Source organism: Temnothorax nylanderi, unplaced genomic scaffold (assembly GCF_030848795.1).
Source record: "Temnothorax nylanderi isolate EJ_2023f unplaced genomic scaffold, tnyl_v1.0 TNYL_tig0081_pilon, whole genome shotgun sequence".
Lineage (NCBI taxonomy): Eukaryota > Metazoa > Arthropoda > Insecta > Hymenoptera > Formicidae > Temnothorax > Temnothorax nylanderi.
The window spans coordinates 632,059-658,453 of NW_027249143.1; the positions used below are offsets into that span (position 1 = coordinate 632,059).

General features: G+C 43.1%; 1 protein-coding gene across 2 annotated transcripts; it reads right to left on the minus strand.

Annotated features, from left to right (window-relative positions):
- Positions 1–1,122: 1,122 nt before the first annotated feature.
- Positions 1,123–26,119, minus strand: LOC139774479 (cell growth regulator with RING finger domain protein 1). Of its 2 annotated transcripts, none has more exons than XM_071709777.1 (6): positions 25,219–26,119; positions 21,056–21,222; positions 6,100–6,271; positions 5,498–5,636; positions 5,263–5,370; positions 1,123–5,043 (listed from the first exon to the last, which is right to left on the minus strand). In XM_071709777.1, the coding sequence occupies exons 1-6, from the start codon at positions 25,314–25,316 to the stop codon at positions 4,561–4,563; spliced, it is 1,167 nt and encodes a 388-aa protein (XP_071565878.1). In that variant the 5' UTR covers positions 25,317–26,119; the 3' UTR covers positions 1,123–4,560. The 2 variants fall into 2 exon arrangements, with proteins under 2 accessions (XP_071565878.1, XP_071565877.1); XM_071709776.1 differs by having other exon boundaries at positions 5,498–5,639; positions 25,219–26,118.
- Between the last annotated feature and the right edge of the window lie 276 nt (positions 26,120–26,395).

A 26,395-nucleotide genomic window follows, 5' to 3' on the forward strand; every position in this document is an offset into this window, starting at 1 on the left:
AGATATTATATATGAGGCTTTTTTCAGCAAAGTAGCAATTTTAGATTTCTCCTTTCAAAAGAATGACCTTAATCAACTTTTGGTATTAGAATGCGTCGATCCGTTGATTAATTTTCCGAATCGACCAAGCGTTCTCATTGCACGTAATTGTTCGTAATCGCGCGAATTGTAGATCGTGTAAAGTGGGCTTCCGTCTTCCGAGCTCCATATCCGTCCTCCTTGCGCTTTATCTCATTATCTGTGTCCCTACTTGTTCCAATGGAGCGCGAATGTGTTTCGAGTAGCCAAAGTATACTGTTAGAACAAACCAATCTGTACATAATATGCGTTCTAGATTAATATAACATATATTCTTGAGAATCGAGTTTCAGGAGAGAAAGAGAAAGAGAAAGAGAGAGAGAGAGAGAGAGAGAGAGAGAGAATTGTGTGATTGCGAGCGTATCCTCGCCGGTTAATAATAAATAAATAAATATACTAGATAAAATGAACATTATTTTAAACATTAAGTAAGCAAAATGTTAGCAGGATGCTAACGGATTTGAGCAGAATATTGTGATAGATTGGCATCAACGTATTCGCGTCAAGTTCGTTTTTTGCCAGTGGGACCTGCAGATATAAATGGTATAATTCCATAGCGGATTGCTAGCGGAAATCGAGCAGAACCGATTATCTCATAACCATTTAAATGTGATCAATGGAATACATTATTCAAATGATTACGAAAGGATAACGGGAGTAAACTCGGTTTTCGCCATCAATCTCCCGTTATATTCTGTTAGCAGTTTTCATTATATTCTTGGCGACAAGATTTACGTAACAGACATTTTGTAACATCTGTTTTTGTCAGAATTTTTATCTGGAACTCTTTCGTACGTATATGTGAAACGTATATGTTTTAACGCAGGGCATTATAAAGGTCAAATAAAATCAAATATTGAGTCATTAAATCAATGAATCAACGTAGAATAATTTTTAAGGGGACTGTTTAAACCTTAACATTAAATATCATTGTAAAATACAAAAAATTCTTTATGCGAGGTACAAAAGTTCTCTCTGAACCAACCACCAAGGTTCGACGACGATGATTATAAAGAGTATAATGATGGATGGGCGAGAGGTATGTAAAATGCCAGCTAATACATTTTATTTAAATAAATTATGTACACGTGCGTTTCGAGTCGAATCGAGATATTCGATCTACGCCTTCTTTTTATCGCTTAGAACATAAATTAAAGTGTTAATTTCTTTTACGATAAATTGACTGCAAAGGCCTTCGCTCTCTCGTGTCCTTCGATCGAACCATCCTTCCCTCCTCCACCCCAGATAAACATCTTTAGGTCTCTTTCCCAAACGAGTCCCTCCTCTGGTCAACCCGTTCACGAGTCAACGTGTTCACGCAGATGCTGTTAGAAATTATCACAGTCTATCTATTTACAGCGTTAAAACGTAATGGTCCTAATCTAGAGAATTAACATCGCCTCCCTCTCACGCGTCTCGAATACTTCGTGCCGCACATTCGTTGGCGTTTTAACGTTAAAAAACTCGTCAAAAACGCCACATGTGTGCCCGCCCATACACACACACACACACACACACACACACATACCCACTAAACGTATAAGAATTTGCGAAACGGATAATACTTTAACTGTACGTGCAAAGTTCCAAAGAAAATGCTTCTTGCGAGAGCGAGCTCTACTAAAGAAGTAAACTTATGTATTACATAATCGTACATATATATAGATATATCTATCAAGTATCGGACAACTTACCGGCGAATTCGTACAGTTAAGAACAACAATGCTGCCCGGTTTGGATGTAGAACTACATTTGCTCTAGACTTAGACGTAACATGAATAGATGTAGCACGAATAGGATGGTATTTATAGTCCGATTTTATATTCAAAAACGTTGTAAACAATTTTGAGAAATTGTAGAATTATTTCACATTGGCTGGATATAATCTTAATATTATTTGAAACCATCTTAAATACAGAATAAGATCGGGCTATATCGCTCGTAGCATTGGCTTCTTACAGAGGAATGAGATGCCAACGAATTAGGTGGGACTGCGATAGGTGAAGTAATAAATACTTGTGAAAAAATATATTATCGCTGGTCCGCATGCAATCGCGTACTGTACATTTCCGTGGCATTCTTTTATAATACTACTATATCTATTATCAATAATGATGCGTAGTCTAAACAAACAATTCGCGCAGACACTTTGTATGCGCGCATACAAAGTGTCTGCGCGCTTCTTCTTCTCTCTTCTCTGTCATATCCAACTATTCGTTGCATTCAGTTCAGCAAAGCCATACTTCGTCCATTCATACTAGGTATATTGTTTGCATGTCGATTTCAATCTCGCTACACCAAAACTAGACAGCATTTTTGCGCTCTCTCTCTCTCTCTCTCTCTCTCTCTCTCTCTCTCTCTCTCTCTCTCTCTCTCTCTCTCTCTCTCTCTCTCTCTCTCTCTCTCTCTATCTTTCACACACACACACACACACACACACACACACACATATTGTACCATAGATTTCGCTTATCATAGTGTATTTACATTTAACGTACTTACATATACAAAACGTCACGTAGTAAAAATTCCCGGTGTGATCTCCCATATATACATGGTCATTAGGGAAACGTAGTCGCAGTCCTCGAAATTTCGGCATTGCTTAACGTTTAATACGGTTTCTCTATGCGGGTGCTCTTTCAGATAATATAATTCGAAAAGAAAGCGTCAAAAAATGACGATGTACAAAAAACTAGAATTTTGGCATAAAATTAAAACAAAGGAACTTATTATAATCGAATGTAAATAAAAGAAATTGAATAATTTATCTAAATTAAAACGTACAAATTTTTCATTTTAATTTCTCTCAATTATTCAGTTAGGATAGAGTCACGGTGGGAAGGAGAGAGAGGAATAGTGCTTTTTCTTTAAGGAAATTTGTAAATATATCATATTTTCGAATTTAGGCAACTCTACAGATTCCCCTTGGAATAGGCCACCCGATCGTTGGATGAATACACTTGGCGTTACGTCTTTATGTTTGAATTAGACATTCTCAGATCGAGGATATCGCATCTAAGTATTTCTTGTATCAGGAGTAAAAAATCCGCAAAATTGTTTTCATTTAATTAATTTAATATTACGTAACCTAACCTAACCTATATTGTTTGTCATTTAATATTTTATTTAATCCTTTATATGCATCCCAAGTTGTCAAGAATATTTAATTCAAAATCACGGTTGCCTAGAGACGTTCGACTTGCGTTTAGGCTTTCGTGATTCCGAACGAAATGTCTAATTTCATATGCAAAGACATAAATGACGTCGAGTGTACGATGATCCAACTGCATCGCGCGGTATCTGTCTCCTAAACGGAGTGCGGAAGTTCGTTACCATTGTCAGCTTCTTCCTCTAATTGGGTGAGCTGAGATTTGTTCAGATGGGTCAGTTGGCCCACTGACGCGCACAGTAAAGTAGAAGGGAGAATATATACAATGTTTCTAAGTTATAACTTTAAAATCTTTTTTTTCTCGATAAAAATAAAAAGCTTAGTTCTGAAATGTCTCAAATCTACATACATATATTTCAAAAAAATTAACATCGTGTATGTATAAGTAGAGAATATAAAAAATTAGAAAAATTTTTTCCAAATTTATATATTTCCCGAATAGTAAACATACGCGCATGTGTGTGCATATACATATGTCAAAAAATGTTGAATAATCAATGATTGAGACTAAATGATGGTAATTCGATTGTCCAAAAGAGAATGTCTATGACAAAATCGTACATAATTCTCGATTGATTTCACAAGTGGACATCTAAATAATCTTAATTTAAACATTATTTTCTCTCGAAGATACGTGATACAAAAAATTGAAAAAAAATGTGTTAAACAATTTTTTGTAATTACTCTTATTTTGACTAAAAAAAAGAAATAATGCAACTTTTACATTTCCGTTTAATCGAAGAAACTAGTTAAAACGAATGTGTGGTAATTGTGCGACATCTTATGTGAAAATGTGAAAATTATTTGCACGTGTAACATCGAATAAACAACCGGGTGACCATATGACGTCTTTTTCGTGAATACGTCTTTACGAACTTCCGCATCTCCCTTATAATTAAACGCTAAATCAAGATATGGTCAGTGTTAGTATGGTTGATACTTTTTGTTTTGCCGATTGTAAACTCTATGCATTTATTCCAATGTAAATCAGAGATGAAAGTAACAGTTAATAAAGTATCTACTAAATGTAATTTTTTCAAGTTACATAAGAAAAATTAGGACGGACTAAAACTTCATTCTTTAAAAATAACTTGAGCAATAAAGAAGTGAAATACAATACCTCTGTTTTTGTGGAACGCAATCATTACAAGATATTTAATATTTCGCCGCGTCAATAACTGTGTCACCTTGGATTTACATAGGAATAAATCTGCAGAAATAATTTGTACTAAACAAAAAGTCTGGCAACCATTCTGACGCTTGCGTCCATACAGGACGTGTGACCTCAGTGATGACGATAGGAGTGAATACTCCTATCGGGCGAAGCCGAGGAAATCGGTGAGCCGGTCGTTCCAATCGTGGAGCCAATGGGTGGGCCCGTGGCTAGGCTGGCGTTGCTTGCACGGGTTGATCTCCTTCTCCGGCGGCATATATTCCTCGCTGCGTATGCAGAAGTAGCTCTTGATCGGGCTGCGGCACATCGGACATCGGTCGAGCTTGCCGAAGCAGGAGGCGCAAATGCAGGTGTGTCGGCATGGTAGTAGGGCGCGGGATAACGGGAAGTACTGGCAGACGACGCAGAGCTGCTCGCCAGCGGTATTCCAGAGCGAACCGCCTTCCTGGTCGCCACTCTGACCGGACGCCACCAAAGCGCCCCGACCACCGCCGCCACCACTGGCGGTGTCGTTGTTGTTGCACGGTTCAGCAAGTGCCAGGGCTGGCGAGCCCAGACCTGCTGACGACATCGCGTCACTCTCATCGTAGTTGCTCGAGTTGCCCGTAGCCAGGTACAATTGCTGCGAGAAAATAGCGAGCGCGAATTGTCACGGTGCGTTTATCAATGAGCGAGTTTCGAGAGAAATTTCGCGGCTGCCTCTCTTGGTGCACGTTTTCATCTTTATCATTTTTTACACGATAATTATATGTACGGATGATCCGAGTAGGGATATAAATTTCTCGCGTCCTCGAGACGCTCAAGAGATATCGATGATTAATGATAGATAACTTGCGCTCACCTTTAAGCAAGACAGTTGGCCGTTTGCCTGCTTCAAATACTGCGCTAGAATCGAAGTCGGCAACGTACACACGCTGTCCTTAATGTGAACAACGTTCACCAGGGCCACCTTAAACAGAGATCAACGTGGGCGGGAGATGATGTAGTAACAAAATCAATTAATGAGACGGGTTTCTCCTTCTTTTCTTCTTCTTCTTTTACAAAAATGTATAAGATATGGTAAAGAAATTACTCACGGTTTCGTCGGGATGGGGATCCCGGTTGTCTCTTCGAGTGAGGAAGATCACCAGAGGGTAGCAGAGCCGCGGAGGGGTGCCGAGTTCCAGTTCCGGGGCCGGTAATGACAATCTCAACGTTTCTTCACCATGTGGCTGTCTACTGCAGTTTCGGTCAAGGAAAAGTACGTACGAGTAAACAACATAAAAAAAATATACGAGTAGTATGAAAAAAATGTACGTGTAAAAAATGTGAAGAAAAATAAGTAGCGAGCGAGTCGACCAATCGCGATGTCGTGCGTTCTTGAAGATATAAATTAGATCGAGGAAAATATCCGACTGAGAATGACCGTGATCGATCGATTCGTGACTTTTTCTCGCGTGTTCCCGGCTTAACTGGTTTAATATAAACAGTGCGCAATTATATAATAATTTGTCGTTAAATCTTCGGTACGGGAGACCAGCTAGAGCTGATCAGACGTTTTCCAGATCACACGTGATTTAACTGGCCTGCTAGATTACGCGAAATTGCACTTCCTGTTATTTCACGCCTCGGAACTCGCGTAAGATCGCGCGTCCGCGTCCTACCGGGACTTAAAGTCGACGCGGTTCTCGAAGGATACGTTTGCGGTTTTGTGAGGTATTGCGCGTGCCCTTGTAGAAGGGTCCCGTTCAGTGACGCGTCCCGTAACGTGCTCCAAGGCTTCCAGAGCGCTAGATGCAGCTCTCTTATGCTGACGCCCCAGATCGCCTGCAGTGAGTACTCCACTTGGCTGGACACCTCGCACTCCACTTCTAGAGAACAGACGTTTATCTTTAGAGAGCTGGAATTGAGTTTATAGATGTGTAACTTATGAATACACGAATCAAATTCGATAATCAAACGTCGTCTTTCGAATACTACTCCAATACTACAAATTGTAAGAAAAACAATGGTATAATGGAGTGGTGTCAAAATTATTTTGAAAATTCCTCTTTCTTCAGTTCTTAACTGTCTTCTTCTGTCACATATATATGGTCACTCCTTCTGCGTATATCCTTAGGGTGCGCCTTTTTACGCAGAGGACCTACAGTTTAACACCGGTTCCGAACAGCCTCTATAGAGGGTACAGAAGGATGTTGATGGCAAGGTACTGTCAGTAGATTGCCTCTGCCTTCCGAGAGGTGGTGAATCGAATAAAATCTGACGGTTTTTGGGGTTCCCCAGATCTTTAATTCTACTGGAATAGAACAACTCTCTACGCCACGATCCACGATTCTCATCAAATCATTTTGAATATTTGAATTAGGAGTAGTTTGCATATTGTATACTTGAGAAACGATACTGGTCTAAGCGAATTATGTATAAACTCGTGGGTATATCTGCGGGTATATCTATGAGTATATCTGCGGAATTCGAAATGCACTTGCAAATATCTCAAGAAAGAATCGGAAATTTGTTGCGGCTGATGTTCAAGTCTTGAGTCGAAAGGACTGCGATTTCACTGATAAAAAAAATCTCATGAGAGATCCGAGATTACTTCAAATACCAGTAGCCCAATTCTGTAACTTTAACGACAATATCGTTATCGTTATATATATTGTCGTTGCGCAAGTAATCACAAAGCGTTCAAGTTACCTGAGTAGATTCTTTAACCTATGTAAGATATGTAAATATCGTCTCTATATGAGACGAGTATCATTTCGTTTACAACCCAAGAACTTTAAGTGGTGATAATCTCAGGTTTTTATTCATTTTTCGTTAGTGTTGAAAGTGCCATTCTCGCGTTACGTTGTCAAAACTGTCAGAAGTTGCGTTCCGCAAACAGCAATTAAAGAAAGAAAAAAGAAGGAAAGAGCATCATCCGTCGACAAACTACCCATCATCCATCGCTCGACTGTCAAGATATACATATATGGAAACGCCTCGGAATATTACGAACGAATTACAAGCTCGTGGAGATTTACATGAATGTCAAGATCAACGTAATGTTCTCAAGATATCGCTGCAACAACGAACATAATCACAGCTCAAGGAGAGGGGGAGGGGCTGATCAACGCGGAGCGAACAAATATATTTTTGTCGTTATTTCATCGTCATTTCATCCAACCGTTTGTTTAATCGGTAATTATTGCTTTACGAGAGGACGATAAAACAAGCGCGGGTCGATTAGGTGACCATTGATACATAATGCTTTAGTGGCTTTATTAGCTCGATCGCTTTACGCCCCGTTTACGGTCGTGCAATAATTCGGCTCGGATTGTAACGGTACGTGGCGCAATCGAGATATACGAGGCAAAACGCGCGCGCGCGCGCGCGCACTCGTGAGACTTTAACGGGAGACCGGTGTATTACTACGACTACGAAATTTTAGTTTCTTTTCTCAGCGACGTCGGTCGAGACGCTCGCTTAATTGCGCAAACGTGGGATTTTGCAACGCTCCGTAATTCACGATCCTGCAAGAGCCGTCGGTACTTTTTTCCGCCGCCGCGCCGGAGAACGCATCGTCGATCGCATCGCGGATGCGATCTTGCGAGCCCCCTCCTATCCCTCCTACACCCCCACTCCCCCTCCAATTGCCTAATGGTAAATCGCAGTCAAGTACGACGTGGGACGCCGAATTGTGTACATTCGGCATTTTACGAATGCCTCTTTTAGAGATGTGTTCATGCATCGTGCGATTCAAAATATATTAGAATTATGGAATGTATAGGTATATGTATGAATAGAGTGGAATGTGGAATATGGAATATGCGACGGTACAAATATAAACAGATTCCGCTGGAAAATTATGAAAATACTGAAACACAAAAATAACGCGGATATTGCGAGTGAAAAGTACCTAGCAATTACAAAGGCTAAGATATAACGCAAGAGATATAATGAGCGCAAATTGGAGTAGCAGGTAGTTGTTCACTATCAACAAGTTTTTTACTGAATATCTCTGCCAATTTTCGGTAACTTTCCGTTCAGGTCTCGTATGTCACACGCGCCCTACTTGGAGACTAATAGTCTTGCTTGTGACATAATATATCGTATAATATTTACAAGACTACAAATTTATTATTGAGAAAAAGATCTAATGATGTTTCCAGAATGTAATAATCGTACATAATATTTAAGCATTGATATAATGATATATAATTTTATGATTATGTTACATTCAGTAGCGAAATCATCTGCAACATCAAACGATTTGAACGGAAAGTTCAGCGTGAGAGGCGTATGTATCACGTGACAGAAAACGTGTTAAGAACGGACGAAAATATTTAAGTACGGAAGAAGAAGGAATGAGACGAAATAACTTTCCGTGGAAGTCGTTTAATTCCTATAATTTTAATTTTAAAATTTAACATTTTTTCAATTTCGAAAAAATATACTCTTCTTGAAAAAAGACAAAGGAAAATCCATCCACTCGTAAAAAAGCCGTGTAAGAGGTTTTATTGTCGCCGCTTTTCCGCGATGCTGATGATTCTCTCATTGCGCTTACTTCGTCAGCATCTTTGTCTGTCATTGCATATTTTAACTTTTAACAGTTTTGTGTATCAAGGGGTTAATAGTGCGTAATGTAATAGTAAATAGTAATAGTAGTATAATATTAAAGCTAAATAGCGCGCGCGTTTGTGATGTCCGGTTGTGCTAAATTGACCGTGCGTGAACAAAGATGCGTTTGACAATCTGACAGTAAACTATTCGGTGGCGTAACTGTGAGATTTTATTTATATAAAGGTGTTTGTCGTTCTTTAGACGTGACCTATTCAAGTATTTTCCGTTAATAATGATATTTAAACAGTGACGAAAGATGACGTCTTGAATTGTAGAAAGACGCTCTTTCAACTTAATAACGCAATCTCAAGCAATCTCAAGCGTAAACGAGCGCTAACGGTTAAGCGCTTTTTTAATTCATAATTGTACATACGAAATCGGACGCATACGCATGACATTTTCGCCGGACTTACGAAAGGCCGACCTAACCGTGGCTGTACACTGCACGCTGTACGCTGTACGCGCCACGGTGTCTCGTCCTTAGTGCTCGTCGCGACGAGCATCTCGGCGAGAGTTCGAGGTGGGACGGTGGCGGAGGCGGCGGTATTACGGCGCTGTTATTTCACGGCTGGTTACTAAAAATTATTGCGTAAGAAACACGCTTTCGACTTTTATCTTTCTCTCTCCTATCGACACAGTCTCGTTCCGAGAGATGTCTACTGCATAAGGGAACCAAGAGGGTTTCCAGGTCGCGTCACACTTTGCTCCGGCTACCGCGCTCTCCTCTAATCACTTGATGATCTCACGAGAAAGAGAGAGAGAAAGAGACGAAACGTCGGAAACGATTGCACAGTTATTCTCGGACGAGAGAATTACCCCCTTTTAAATTCGATTGAGACAAGATGAATTGGAGTCTAGGTTGCGGTAGCCTCCCGCGACTCACCTCGACTTGAGTCGAATCGAGTCACGGGACTCGCGGGTCGCGAGCCGGACATCGCGTCGCGTCTCGCCGGTAGCTTTCACTTTCGTTCGCCTCTCGCTAAGTACCGCGAAATCTCAAACGCGCGCGCGTTTCGGATTTTCGTGGGCACGAATCCGCGATCCGCTCGTACTCGCGTCTATGATCGAGGAATCATCGCCGATTCTTTTGGAGAGACCCGAAAAGCCGAATATCGCGCGGAGCACGTTTCCGTTTTGCGATCGTAAGAAACCGGTTCGTAAATCACTTCCAATCGTTTCTCGCCTTTGGTCATTTTTATCCAGTGTTTTATGTTTTTTTCCGTCCGTTCTTTGCGATCGGCGAACGTGGGCGAACGTGCCTGCATTTGCTAAGGAACAGATTCCGTCGGTTTTGAGAGGAATGCAACCGTGCAGCGTGCTGCGAATCTAGCGCCATCCTTTTATATATTTTCGCAACAAGATTGTACTCCTTCACAAATTAAGCGACACTAAGCAATTTAAAGCATCAAATTAGAATATATCTATACGTTAAAAAATTTCATAATAAAGTTTTTATTAACAAACGACGCTTCTCTAATCTATGCTCTTTACATCTTTCACATTATATGTACTTAATATAATTAATATCCTATATATTATACTTTGTATAACGAATTATGTTAAATACCTTTTTGTTTGTAATGTATCCGTGTACACGAAAATCGCTCCAGTCTCTTTTCTCCTCCTATCCGACTCGAGTCGTGATTGAATAATCGACGTAACCGTCTAATTGTAAGTCTAAGATACCGTATAATTATTTTCTATTTACTCTGATCCGCGATTCCTCATGCCTAAAAAAAAAATCTGTCCACTGACCGCGAACTTAATCGGACCTAACGTCCATTTCCTCAAGTTTCTTTTCACTGATCTAACTCTTTTGTCCTCTTTTTCATTAACTTGATCTAACTTCTCGTTGCTATTATTAACACAGCCTCGCAAGATATGTTATCATTATATGTTAAACACATCGCTGGTAGAGTATAAATGCCTTTCCGCGATGCAGAGAGAAAGAAGAAAAAAAGTACCTCACCCGGTCTACGTGACTGAGCGGTGGTACCGAGCCGGTTGCCACTGTTGCAGCAGTATATCGATCAAGGCCGTCGCGATCATCAGCAGCCGGCCGAGAGCTATTTACCGATCGTTTACGTGACCTTTTTATACGTGTAAAGATGAATCCAGACCAAACAATGAGCGCGAATAAGCACGAATGAACAATTTGCTTGCAGTGAGTGCGGACGGTGCCGTGCGTTGGCGATTGTTGTTCGCCCTGATCGCAGCAAGTTATTCATTCGTGTTCTATGTCCAACTAGACACATTCGATCTCTTGTATTTCGAAGAAAAAACACTTCCTATATTCTTCCACAAATATTTGTAATCGCTTCTCCTTGTCAGCTTAGTCTACATCCACCTTAAAGCTCGTTCGCAAAGAACGAAGCAAATTCGTTCGTTCCTATTTGTTCGCGCTCGCTTGCTTTGTCTGGATCCGGTTATAAAGGCGTACGTGCGGAATCGCACGTTCCCTTCGTGATCCGGTATTCATTAAGTCGTTATTTACGGCTCGGAATTGTTTCTTTGAAGGAGAATTTTTTTCTGATGATACCGGTTGATCGTATCCTTGATCTAGCGTCAAATATCCGCACGTGGAAAGTCATATGAAACGCCTATATATAGGCCTATACATATACCGGTTATTTCTTTCTCTACGTCAGATGTCAGGTAAAGTTGACATCAATTTTTTAAAATTTGAAAAATCAGCAATAGGAAACGCCTTTATCTCCTTTGTAGACACTTACGAATAGAAATTGAAAGAAGATTAAGGGCGCAGACAGACGAGACACTTTGGGGCCCTACAAATGAGCGCTACACCAAGTCGCTCGTCTGAACGGGCTCGTACAGACGAAATACTTTGTAGGGACACAGAGAAGCGTTACAGACCTAATAAATACGGATCCGTAGCGCTTCTAGCCGACGTCTCGTCACTCGTCAGTCTGTGCTCTAAGGGAAATATTCAAGTCCAAATATATAAAGAAAGGAGATAAAACAGAAAAGTGTAGAAAATTCATGAATAACAATTCACATTTCCATAAATAAAAATTCATAAGAATATATAGAGAACAGTATAGAAGCTGAATATATACGAATACACATCGAACATTCATCTCAATTAATTCCAGGGTCAAATTAATTGGGATTAAATAGACTCGACAGCTATCTGACGTTCCTCGATGTCCGACGCCTTCAGCATCCTCGCTCGTAAGAAATTGACGGAGAAACAAATATATAAAATCCATCCTTTAGTTTTTGATATATTTCCTGACCTGATATGAGACCTGAGAGGGCTGAGAGAGTCGAGGCGGGCGCGCGCCGCGCGGCGGACTGGTTGGGTTCGCAATTCTAACAACCGGCAAACACGCGGGCAGACCGTCGCTGGCGCAACCGTCCACGATTACGTAATGGAATTCGATAATCGAGCGAGCTGACCTATCCGCGTCTGCAAAGAGAGCAGCGTCTACAACGTCTACACAACGGCCTATCAACGTCTATCCGACGACGCTCGGTCTCTCGAGTCTCGAGGACGCCTCCGTACAAAATTCCGAGAAAGGGCCACATTTCTTTCAATCTTTCCGACAATCCACGCGGAACCACGGCCGACTAGTGATCCGATCTATTATACTTATCTAGGCAGTAACAATCGTGCACGAATGTGCACGCGAATTACGCACCAACTGTCCCTTTCACCGACAGCCCGACAGTCTCGCAGCGAACATAGTAATGACGCATCGAAATTTCTATACGCTGCGAACTGGGTTAGATCCTTATTCTTGCGCGTTTTCGTTACTTATAACTTCGAATCGAGATCCTATTAAATCAGACTCCACATTCCACCTGAAAATCGCGTCTTAAAGAACGCGATTTCGTTCGAGCTGCTCGACTCGACTTGAAACTTGACCCGCGAGAAGCCAGCTTCTTTTAATTCCTTCTTGGCTGAAAGAGAGAGACCGACGCACAAGATCGATTGTCGTAGAAAATAATGCACGAGAGATATACTTTGCGTATAATAATTATTTAATTTACGACCGATAAAGTAGCCTAGAATGCCCAGAAAGGATGAATGCGTCAAACAAATTTGCAGCTATAGAAGTGACTGAAAATGACGTTCCCTCATTATCACGTCACCTCGGTTTTCTTACGAGCGCAGCTTACAGATTATCCGCGCGCTCGCTCCCGAAGACGTATGTTGTGTATGTACCATCGCGTATACCGGGTGGGCGGCCGGCGCGGCGCGGCGCGATTAAATGAAAGAGAGAACAGGGAGCCGCGGGAGTTGGAGCGGGGCCCGGGCCCGGGCCCGGGCCCGGACGCCCGGGTCGGCCGACTGGATGGCCATGGAACATGAAAGTGCGTCCCACATTTGTCGTAATCCGCGATCTGATCTTTCGGGCGTGCGACATTTTCATCAAGCTCGTTTTTACGAGCCTGCGTTGCTGCAACTCGCACGTGTCACCCCCCTTTTCTTCCCCTCCTTCTCTTTGATTTTCCCGTCGTCCTTCCGCGAGAAACGCCCGGTACGAGAACGTTCGGCGAGGCGAAATTCAAACTCGGCTATATGCCAATCGGATCACGATTAAATTTTCGAGATCGAGATCATCATTCACTCGCGTCGAACGAGTCAAATCACTGTTCGTGTATAGCAGTACCAGCCGCGATCGCGCAATTTTATCCTCTCAGCCTCAAAATTCAGATGGAAACTTAGAATCCGGACAAAAGAAACACGCGCCTGCCTATAAGTTAATGTAATAAATTAATATTGACTGCGCAATTAAACTTAGCGGGTAAGGTGATATCAAAGTACAATATACATACCTCGAAATGTCACGTTCTGCAATTTTTTTCACTACTTTGCTTCTTTATTATTTAACACGGACGGAAGATATGTCTTGTGACGGTGCTGACGTCACGCATCGCGCACAGATTACTTCGGAAGAGACAAGATAATATAATAATGCTTCTTGTTTTTCTCAGACCGAGATATACATACAATCATAATCTTACTTCCATTTCAAGTAAGTTTGAAGGTAGAAAAGGTTAATAATCAACAATATGCTCGTATATATCAAATTCTCTTTACTAACTCTCATACCTCGTCTCATGCCGATATGATCTTTTGCAAGTGCGGATTTTACGTTACGAGCCGTTTCTATGCGTCACGCCCGCGCCATACCTGTCTCTAAAGTCACGATATCGCGGAACGAGGAACGAGTATGTTATTAGTTATTATATTATACCTTTTCGTGTTTTCGCGAAATTATTATGAAAAAATTTATTTGAAAACTCGTAGGCATTTCCCAATCACCAAGGCGCAATTCTGGCAAATAATTATGTAATGTCGCTCAATATTAGTGGAAGCCGCGTTTGCTTTGCAGAAGCAAAATATTTCAGAATTCGACGCGTTTCCATCGTGCAATCGACGCCGACGGGTAAATACGGAATTGCAATCTGCAATTTTCGATCTCGCCGGTCCAATTGCGAAACCCGAAACCCCTCGCAGGCCTCGCACGAAACGCACGAAACACACACGAGTACACTTAATCGCGCGCGATATACCCCGTCTCTTTTTCTCTCCTATATATTATCGCGCAAACCTTCTCCCTGCTTCTTACGCAGGAAGAGCGGAATTGTGGTCACGTGGTAACGAATTTCAATGTCGCATTCGCCTCGCCGTGCATGATTCAACATTGGAAAGTAAGTAGCCGTAAACCGATTAACTGGAAAGGCATCGATAGCTCACCCGAGCTTTTCTTCATTAATCATTACGATAATAATAACGATAATAATAGCATAATACGCTGGCGCGATCTACTCTCATGTATATAATTTCAATAATATGTATAAAAAATTACTATAAAATAGTCTCACGCAATTACAAGTCTTATTATTGAGCTTTGTCTCATGCATGGGAACGACAACGGCTACGACCTACGACAGATGACGGTAGAACTTTACGATCTATTAAGCATACTTCGTTAATCAGCCCGAGGCCATTTATCACGAACGTCATCGAATTAGCGTTTTCCCGTCGCGCAATCACGTTATATCGTGAAACGACGAGAGAATTAGAAGGAGAAACACCTACTCGCGTCGATCGCGATACCGTTATCAATTATACAATCGCGATTGTTTTTAAATAGATACGATACGCTCGCGCGTATCGTGTGTATCTATTTCTACCCCTACCCCTTCTTTCCCATTCGTTCCCATTCTTTCCCTTTCCTTTCCTTTCCTTTCCTTTCCGCATTAGCGATGCAAATAGACCGCGCCACATTACGCCGCAATTACATTATAAATCTAGCTTTGCCAATCGGGCGTGAATCAATTAATTAGCACGTGTAAATATGCAATTCGAAAGCGAAGAGCATGATTTACGTGTTCAACAGGCGGGTTGTCAATCACGTAAATTCGATCCGCGAGTATATCCGCGATTCGTCCTCGCGATTTGCGCAAGAGTGAAAGAGACTTTAATGTCAATGTTAATGTAATGTACGGGGGGCGGCCGGGGGGGGGGGGCGACGCCGTTTGTTTCGCAAACAACGACGACTGACGCGAGCGACGAAATCGCAAATGACCGATCTCCCGCATCTTTCGGACCGATCCACCTCATCCACCTCATCCACCTGGGGATATCGAGAGATATGTATAGCTCGAGAACGACTCGCTCGTTCACTCACTCGCGCAAATTACGAAAGGCAGCAATCGCGAATGGATCACGCCGCGCCGGAGCGCGCGCGCGAGAGAAAACATCTCGAGCTGTGTGAAGTTAGCCCCCCCACTACTGAAAATCCAATAATAACTATTACCATTCGTTTGGTGGTCGTTTGGTGGTGTTTGGTAGTCCATTCCCGTTGATTGTTAATCAAAACTGTAATCGATAATACAAAAAAGACATACGCGCGTGAAAAAATAGCTCCCTCTCTTGTAAAACTCGGCTTTCCAGACTGCGTATATCGTTATAATTGTAAGCATTCGTTTGGTGGTCGCGTGCTGACGTTTGATAGTTTATTCCCATTTATTGTTAGCTAAAACTGTAATTAATAATACAAAAAAAGACATACGCGCCTGAAGTTAGACCCTCTTTTTATAAAATTTGGCTTTCCAGACTGCATATATTATCAAACCGAACATTTACTTTACCAATAAATAATTAATCTGCATATATTATTATAACTATAAGAATTCGTTTGGTGCATTTAATAATTAAAAATATAATTGTTAAAAAAGACAATAAAATATATATGTGTGTAACCATGCGTTTTATAGAAATATTCTTGTACGATTGCATGTTTAATTATAATCATTAATATTTATTTAACGAGTATTTTATGATTATATATTTTTTGTAATTATTAAATGTGCATAGTCGTAAAAATTACAAAACATAATTAGTCGTTATTTTAATTACGCTCTACAATTCTAAAAATTAAAAGATTATATATTACTTGACATTTCGAAAAATAACTATGAAATATGACTACAAGAAGAATTAAAAAAACTTTTTATATTATTTTATTGTATCGATTTATTATAGAAAAAGCTTGAAAAAATGTTTTGATGTTAGAAGTGGATTACACCAATTTGATCCATATGTATTTAATTATTAATTATTAATTATTGAAAATTAACTACCAAACATCATAAAATGCTTGTTAAATAAATATTAATGATTATAATTAAACATGCAATCGTACAAGAATATTTCTATGAAACGCATAGTTACACACATATATATTTTATTGTCTTCTTTAACAATTATATTTTTAATTACTAAATGCATCAAACGAATTCTTATAGTTATAATAATATATGCAGGTTAATTATTTATTGGTAAAGTAAATGTTACTTGTTCGGTTTGATAATATATGCAGTCTGGAAAGCCAAATAAAAAAAAGGCGGGTCTAACTTTACGCGCGTATGTCTTTTTTTGTATTATTAATTACAGTTTTAGCTAACAATAAATAGAATAGACTACCAAACGTCAGCACGCGACCACCAAACGAATGCTTACAATTATAACGATATACGCAGTTTGGAAAGCCGAGTTTTACAAGAGAGGGGGCTATTTTCACGCGCGTATGTCTTTTTTTCGTATTATTGATTACAGTTTTGATTAACAATCAACGGGAATGGACTACCAAACGTCAGCACACGACCACCAAACGAATGCTTACAGTTATAATGATATACGCAGTCCGGAAAGCCGAGTTTTACAAGAGGGGGGGCTAACTTCACGCCCATATGTCTTTTTTTCGCATTATTAGTTACAGTTTTGACTACCAATCATCGGAAATGGACTACCAAACGTCAGCACGCGACCACCAAACGAATGCTTACAGTTATAACGATATACGCAGTCTGGAAAGCCGAGTTTTACAAGAGGGGGGGGGCTAACTTCACGCGCATATGTCTTTTTTTCGCATTATTAGTTACAGTTTTGACTACCAATCATCGGGAATGGACTACCAAACACCACCAAACGACCACCAAACGAATGGTAATAGTTATTGGCTAGGTTTACACCCTGAATTTAGGCCGCGGCCTATACCTCAAATTCGACCTAAATTATTTAGGCCGCCTGCTGTAAACATTTGATAGGCGGCCGAAACTAGCTTCAGGTCAGACTTTAGGTTGAATTTGAGGTATAGGCCGCGGCCTAAATGTCCCGGTGTACCCGTGCCCATTATTGGATTTTCAGTAGTGGGGGGGCCAACTTCACACAGCTAACATCTCGGGGGCCCGGCAGTTGCGACACGCGCACGCAATTACGCAACTTGCGTAACCTGCGCCGCGACTCGTTCGAGGAACGCCCCATATATTCGCCATATCGCATCGGGGGGGAACTGGCTGGTATGCCGATATTGCCGATTCGAACAGGAGATTCGGTTTTATGTTTAAGTATTTCCTTAAATAAAATCAAATGTTTGGCAAAGTATACAGAACAGTCGAAAAGAGAATTGCGAGGAGATTATCTTCTTCTCTTTGACGAAGATAATATTAGCTTGGAAAAACAAGTATTGCATTAGTAATAAGTATATACATATATGCAGTATATTGTATTCAGGTAAGGTTTGATTGATTTGCACATTGGATGGATAAGGTTTGTTGGATGCATCATTTTAAGCGAGGATATTGGGAATGGTTTGAAATATACCGTTATATACCGCGTTTATATGTATATTATACCTTATACCGTATATATTGTGCATGTACATATGTATATATGTATTCTTAGAGTTTATGTAATAACCAAAATAAAAATCGATTAACACAAAGCGGCGTGACGTCGGCGTCGTGATGTGTATACGCCGGTATATATATGTATGCACAACTTTTCGATAGCACCGATCATTTTATTATTACTGTTATGTTAAGGGAACATTGATATTGTCAAATCAAACGGATTTGTAATCTCACTTCTAAGGCGTATCTTATAAAGGGAAAAATCACGTATGAAAGAAAGTTACATCTTGTAATTTCTTTCGTGAAACACATACATAAAAGTACGAAATTACGAATCTGTCTTATTTTGTCATTATATTGATATTCAAACATAATAGCAGTAATATCGACGAAATCAAAGGTTTATGAAAGCGATTAAAAAGAAAAAAAACCGGAGGTAGACACGACGCACAATCGCGAAATTTCAGGTTTTACAAACTTCAGGGATACTGATTCGAAACGGAATCGTTTATTTACCTATATATCTACCAATGTACATACTTCGAACATTGCATGTCGAATGTCGATGCTTCCATGCACAGAATCGAGCTTCGTACTACGAATCAAGGGCGATCGGCGTTTCGAATTCCGCTCTCGTGGGTGACCGTGAGGGTTACGCCAAGTTCTTTCCTCGACAAAGTCTCGGTTTTTTCTTTTTTCTTTTTCCTTTTTTTTTCTTTTTCGAGGACGCCGCGTAATCCGATTCGGCAAAACGATTCCACTATAGGATTAATCCCTAAATTGACGCAACTGACCCAAATTGTTTTCCTCTCATTTCTCAACATAAAGAAGGACAGAAGAGAGAGAGAGAGAGGAATAGAAATTGAGATAAAAATCTCGCAACTCGAAAAAAGGAAAGGGTCACCTTAAGAAGGTTGGTTGCTCAAATCAATATGATAAGAATTAGTCGAAATTTATGGAGGATATTCGTCTATGGGAATCTGTCGTCCATCCTAAATGACGTTGAAGACAATTGTCCGCATGGTTGTCGAGTAATTAATTATTGAAATTATACTCGATCTCTCTCTTATATACACGGGCATGAGCGACATAGCAAAAATGTTACGACATCTGTAATGTAACTCTCGGAAGCATATTAAAAATGATGAGAATTTAATGAAAATAGATGCAAATAATTCTTTACATATTTAGGAACAACTTTTACGAAGACTGAAATAATTTGTCTACATATAGTTATCAAGAAATTGTAAAAATAAAACAGCATATTGCCACATTACAACGTATTTTTTCATTTTAGTTTCAACTGTACGAACAACGACTTAAAACCTTAAGAAACAGCTAATTAAATGCATTCCACATATTCATTTGCTAAAACTCGGTTATTTCACGCGTCGAAAAATTTGATTCTTTAGAGTCGACAGCCGTCCCCTCTCGCCGCCTGCCCCGTAATGTGTGACGACAATCAACCTCCTTAATGAGAAACGGGAATAAATATGTTTCGAAATACACACTTTATACTTATATAGATAGATGTATAAGATGTGTATACATTTAGTAAACCGCAAAAATATCCTTTTGCCGAACGTGGCTAAATCGCACGTGTCAAGGCATTTGTTGACGTCGATTGAGCAACAGTAGCCCTTCGGTCGAGCACATCGGAGCTCGGGAAGAGAAGAAAAAAAAACGTTGAACAAACAAGAGAGAGAAGCGACAGCGGTCTCGGGAAACGGGAATGGGGCGAGGCAGACTCGCGCGGTAAAGGACGCGATTAATGACGGCCGATAAAAGTCAAGCGACTCGCAGTGACCCGACTGCGACAACGGACAACGGTGAGCGGTCAAGGTGGCGCGTTTCATAATTCAGCCGGTGCGCCGCGCGCCGCGCCGCTCTGTCACCTGGCAATCCTGGCATGCCAATTAGACGCGACGCTCTCGTCTTTTTCTCGTTAGGCGTGCGCGCGCGCGCGCGCTATCGAGATAACCCACTTTCCGCCGCGATCACCGCGACCGGCGCGACCAGGCCGAGGAATTGGCTGGCTGTTCCGCCGTCATCGGCGTCATCTCCTTCTTCCACGACCGATTATTTATCCCTTCAATGTTCAATCTACAGCCGGACCCGCCGATCGCCAGCTGACTCCCGGCTCCTCCGACCTTCACCCATACGCGAAAGAATCTGCTCTTTTGCGCAAACCGAACAATTTTTTTACGTTCTTATTGCCCAATTAGAGAGTTGCGATTTTTTTTTTAATTTTCGGTGAACGTCACGATTGCACAATGTGACGAAATCGTAAATCGTATGAGGTATCGTAGCAAATATTATTTGGAAACGCGTTACTCCGTTAGAACGGTTTCTCTCTTCTAACGCAGAATGCGGAACGAAGATTTCTCAACAGTTTATTATCCAACAATGCGCTCATGATTTTTTACTTGTTAAATTTTCTTTAAACATTTACTTAAAAATAAACTAAAGATAATGTGCGGAAAAAATGTGGAAAAAAGGAGAGACGGAGGGAGATGAAAATTGAGTTTCTTAACTCTTTGTCATATATATTTTTTCACCTATTGTCGATCTTTCTTCGCGCCTGCCATTTCCATGTCGTAGATTTTCGCGGAACGCGCGAGTCCCCGTAACATGAAGAAAACAGCATAAGAAATCTGTTACAAGAGGCGAGGAGTCTTGCGACATGGCGCGCTAAGCCGGCTAAGCAAACAGTTATAAATCACGGGCCACGGGCTACGGGCCACGGGCCACGGGCCTCGCCGTGGTTGACCCAGCCCAGCTAGCGCCATACGTGGGGGATGGGATCAGACATCAGACCTGAGCGATGCCGGACGTGTGGTCGTGTGGTCGTGTGGACGAAAGGCATAAAGCGGAGGACTTACCGGCGTACGTGCTCTTGAAGCTCTCGTGAAGCTTGAAGGTGAAGGGAATATGGACCTTCATCATTTCCATTTGCGGTATGCGCGGCGAATGCGTTATCACGCCGCCGCCGCCGCCGTCGCCGCCGAACATCAGGTCGTCGCCGTGAACGCGTAACACCATCATGTTCCTGTAATAGATGAAATGCACCTTTCAGATCGATCGATCGATTCACCGATGAGGCGACGAGGCGACGAGCCGGAGATCGATCATCTGCACGGCCGAATCTTCGTAATTATGCCAACGCGATTTATCCGTCAATTCAATCGTTTCAATCCGACAAATTGTTAAAAACATTCGACAGCTATTATAGTATTTGTAAATTCGGGACTTTGATCAAGCTATTATCATTTTATGGATTATACACGTGCGTGCGATCTCTCTCTCTCTCTCTCTCTCACACACACACGCACACACACACACACGCACACACACACACACCCACACACACACACACACACACACACACACACACACACACACACACACACACACACACACACACACACACACACACACACACACACACACACACACACACACACACCATAATACACCGACAATAATCTGTTTTTTTCTTCAGATTTCCGCGTACGTTTATTTTAATCATGCGCTGAAGAAAACGAAATTATTATTGTTAAACAGTGTTTTTCACGCTCTGATAATCATTGATAATCGTTCAAAAATAATTCTTATTTCTGATTAGAAATTCCAGAAATTGGAAAAAACAGAAAAACGCAAAAACTCATCGCAATTAGAGTCCCGTTAATCCTTGACAAATAGGTTAATCGAGGAATCGTGAAAAAAAAAGAATTAGATGTAGAGCGGTTTCATCGAAAGGGTACCGATAATTTTGGAATCGGCAAGGCGATCAACGGGATCAGATGCGATGATCGACTAACGTAGCAAAACCTACGACGACAACGACGAGACGTAGAAGAAACTGACACGGAGCAAATATGAAAACGATCGTTCACAGTTAAACGATTAACATGCGATTAATATGCGAACGACCGGCTGTTGCCACCGAGTCGAGTTCGAAACCAAAGCAAGCCGAGCCGAGCCGAGCCGAGCCGAGCCGAGCCGAGCCGAGTCGAGCTGTCACTGTCAGTGACCTTGCGGCCTTGAGACGATGAAGGAGCACGTGCTCTATTGTGACAAAAGTAATTCGACGAAACGGATCACAGACACGGACGGTCAGGATCGAGAGATCGTTCTGACTCGCGATTCGAAACTCGCCATGTTGGGAAACATCGCGCGAATCTAATCGATGACGCCTCACCCCACGATGACATAATTGCCAAGGATAAAATCAAAACAATCTTCGTACCAAAATGCGAAGGATTAAGAAAGAAGAAAATTCGGCTTCGCCGGATGTAAAATTTACATTAATAATCCTTTCCTTTAACGCGATTCTTTCGGTAAACATTAATATATCATTCTCACAATGTATCATATATGTACCCGATGTGTTGAGATTCGAATTTTGCATCGATTCTCTTTAATTCTGCAATAAATCTACCGTGACGCGAAAAATTGCCAACATTTCTTTTCGCTCGACAGAAGCTGTTTTTGTAAAAGAATCGTGTTAATTTAACGTGGTATGTTATAAGTATCCCGCTCTTGTGACACGACACGCAATTTCCCTTCTTACACACGAAAAATTATCGGTGTTAATGGCCTCACGATATTAATGGCAACCATTTTGATGAAGCAATTCAAAGCCTTGCGTTGCGAATTTCGCAGAAAGTCGCAGCAAGATTCGAGTCGAGTCGAGTCGAGTCATAAAATTCGGTTCAACAGCGAAATGTGAGAAGGAGCGTCGAACTTCGAAGGCGTTTCGTGGATTCGAAATAAGTTTGATTCCGTTTGATTGATAAGGAGAGCTCCGTCCTGATTCCTGATTCAACAACGGCAATTCGCGGAAGCCGGAAAAGAGGAAGAGCACGGGATGCCGACGTGGACGATGACAACGACGGCAATGACGAATGACGAGGCTGACGATAACGACGACGGCGGCGAGGCGAGGCGAGTCGAGGCGAGGCGAGGCGAGGCGAGGCGAGGGGAAATTTACTGCTCGCAATTGCGAAGAGTTTCACGATTTACAAACAGTGCGACTTAGCTTTCGAGACTCTTTCGTGCCTACTTTCGAGACCCCGAGCACGAAGCCACGAAAGTGGCTGCGTCACTCGAGAAAATCAGAGATACTTATCGCTCGTTGTGTCGTTGTCTCGTCACCGCGCCGTCGTCTACTCGTCTACTTGTCTCTCGAAGCGCGGAACTCGCCGCGACTCTGTCGACTCTCGAAACCTCTCGCTCTCGGGCTCTCAGCTCTCAGCTGCGTCGCCCGTAAAGAGAGGAGAGAGAGAGAAAATCAAATAAAATAAAAACATGCTTTCTCTCTCTCTCTCTCAATCGCCGTGCGATTCGCTTGTCTCGTGGCGCCGCGAAAAATTCCTCCCCCGTCCCTGTCGCTGCATCGCGTCGGTCCCTTCCCCTCTGACTCTTTTCGAAAATTTTCAAAGTTTACAAACACAACCCCCGGAATCCCGTTTCGCAGAGGAATAAGACGCACGTTCGTTTACGCGTGATTTCATTACACCATTGATACGCTCGTTATCTCGGAGAAAACCTCGCGTTCGCGTAAGTCTTGGCGTTTTCCGCCAAGATCATCAACCGGGCGAAGCGCGCGAGGCTCAAGCTCGAGAGAGAATTTCCGCGGGAGTCGCGGGTCGCGGGACGCTAGATTATCGGAACCCTACGTTAGGAAATAAGGGATGTACGACATCGAACGCGGCCCTTTGCCGACGCATTTCCGCGACCTACGATTTCGATCGCGAGTCGCGACTGTCACGTCGTCGGCTCTCTCTCTCTCTCTCTCGACCGGATCCAAGATCCAAGGCGCAGCTATACATATATGACGTCATTTATCGCTTCCGGAGCTATCCCGAGTGCCGCGGTTAGCTGTTAGCTGTTAGCTGTCAGGCGGCCGTTACGGAAGGTCGGCCATCGAATATTACAAAACACTAAACTAAACAGTAACGGTAACAGGACGGCCTGCAAAACCCCGCTTTAAAAACATTGCGCTTTTAACGCAACGCCGAACCGAAGTCTGTCTTTTTTCCTACGCTACGTCGCGCCGCACCGCGCCGCGCCGCGCCGAGGTTTCCCGCGCGACTCGAGTCTTTCTCTTTTTCTCCAGATCTCCAGAATGAATCGCGAATAAAGTACAATGAATAAATAGATTTTTTTTCTCTTTTTAAAGTCGCGATTTCCTTTTGATTTATCGCACTCGAGTGGCCTCGATTGTTTTCCTTGACGCGTGCTAAGAACATTATAATGCGCATAATACATATTGCTTAATAATGCAATATAACGCATATAAAATATGTTGCGCGACACTCTCGGTCCTTACTCGAGAAGCCGATTCGTCGCCCGCGTCGTCGCGTCGCGAGGAACGAAACTCAAGGTCGCGGGCGCGGGCCGCGGAGACGTCTCCGTCTAACGTCCTAACGTCCTAGCTCCGTGTCTAACGTCAAGCCGCGTGGCCGCGTGGCCGCGTGGCCGCGTGGTCGCGTGGTCGCGTGGTCGCGTGGCCGGTCACGAGTGTTGCGAGTCGCGAGTCGTGACTGTCGTGAGTCACAACTCGCGATCGACGAAGCTGTCTCCGAGGTATTCGTCGAATTGTATCACGCGTCGCGAAAGACGCGCGAGCGTTAACCTCCGCCTCCGGATCGTCGCGACGAACCGAAAATTAGATGACGCGATCGCGCGATTTCTCGAGACTCGAGACTCGAGACTCGAGACTCGAGACCGGCGTGCGAAACGTGACGTCTCTCATCGACTGACGCAACCTCGCGTCAATCTCGTTGCGAAACGTGACGTCACTTGGAAAATAGATCGAGACGGATAGACATAGACGGATACTTATTTCTTTCTCTACGCCCGACGACGCGCACCATCTTCGCCAGCTCGTTATCTCGAGCTGCGACTGACGCGGATGCGCGCGCGAACAGAAGAGCCGACGGCGAGCGAGCGGAGCAGAGCAGAGAGAAAGAGAGAGAGAGAAGGAGAAGGAGAATGAGACGGTCGGGCATCAGGCAAGGTATGCGTATAATACACGTACCTCATGATAAAGAGGAAGACCCCGCAGAAGCATATGAGGACGGCGAGCACGGAGAATATGTTGGAGAGCTCCGCCACGGAGACCAGAATCGCCGTCATCGTGTCGCACGTCCGCGATAATAACCGCCGTCGTCCGTCGCCGTTGTGTCCTCCTCAACCCCGGCTCCGGCTGGCCCGTCGCCCGTACCCGCGCACATGCACGCACACCCGCACACGAGGCCCCACGGCGCCCCACGACCCACAACGACCCACAACGACGATGAGAACGAGGACGAGGAGCTCCTCTCTCTCTCTCTCTCTGTTTCTGTCTCTTCACGCTACTAACGACTGTCAACGTCAACTGTCAACCGCCCTGTCGTCTGCCGCCTTATCGCCTCCGCCTCCACCTCCGCCTCCGCGTTCTCGTTCTCGGCTCGACGCTTCGAGGCGCTTGGCTTCGAGCGCGCCGTCGTCGACACCTCCTTCATCGACGTCCCGTGACGCGCGACGCCGTGTAGCAACTACACGACGAGCTTACGCAATTAGCGCGGCAGACGAGACGTCGCCGGCCGAGAGACGACGCGTCGCGCTCTCAGTCATAGCTCGTAGCCGTCGTCCGCCGACCACCGTCCACCGTCCACCGTCCACCGTCTACCATTCACAGTCGCGAGACCGTTTTGTCGCAATCGGAGCGGAGCAAAGCGAAGTGGAGCGGAGCGGAGCGCAACGCGATCGAAGAATTGTCAATTTGACGTCGGCGTCGTGAGCGTGAGAGAAAGACGGGAAGATTCGCGGCACAAGAGTATACGACCAACATGCGCGAACATTGCCCGACGTGCCAAGTGCCACACGCCACGCCAGTCGACACTCACGAAACTGACTGCGCGAGTGCGCGACCGGCGCGCGGCGCGCCACTTATACGCGTCCGGCGTCGTACGCCGTCGCTGTTGGTTGCCGGGCCGGCCGCGAGCCGCGAGGGCGCCATTCGGCGGATTCGGCCGCGCCAACCAGCGCCAGCCGACAACAAAAGTTCTGTACGGTACTTTTCAGTCGCTCGTCGCTCGCAGTTAAAAAATTAAACAAGTATTTTGTTTAAACGATGCTGGGCGAATCGATTATTTAATTAATATGCTAGATAGCGCGAGAGGAAAAAACTTAACGAGATAATAATTAAAAACTTGGACTAAACTGTGCTTAAT

Bases quoted from the DNA above. Each gene is read 5' to 3' on its own strand.
- LOC139774479 (XM_071709776.1), bottom strand. From the start codon at position 25,316: ATGACGGCGATTCTGGTCTCCGTGGCGGAGCTCTCCAACATATTCTCC. The intron at 6,272-21,055 runs GTAAGTCCTCCG...TCTGTTCTCTAG, and splicing joins CTTCAAGAGCACGTACGCCG to AAGTGGAGTGCGAGGTGTCC. The intron at 5,044-5,262 runs GTGAGCGCAAGT...ATTTTCTCGCAG, and splicing joins GCCAACTGTCTTGCTTAAAG to CAATTGTACCTGGCTACGGG.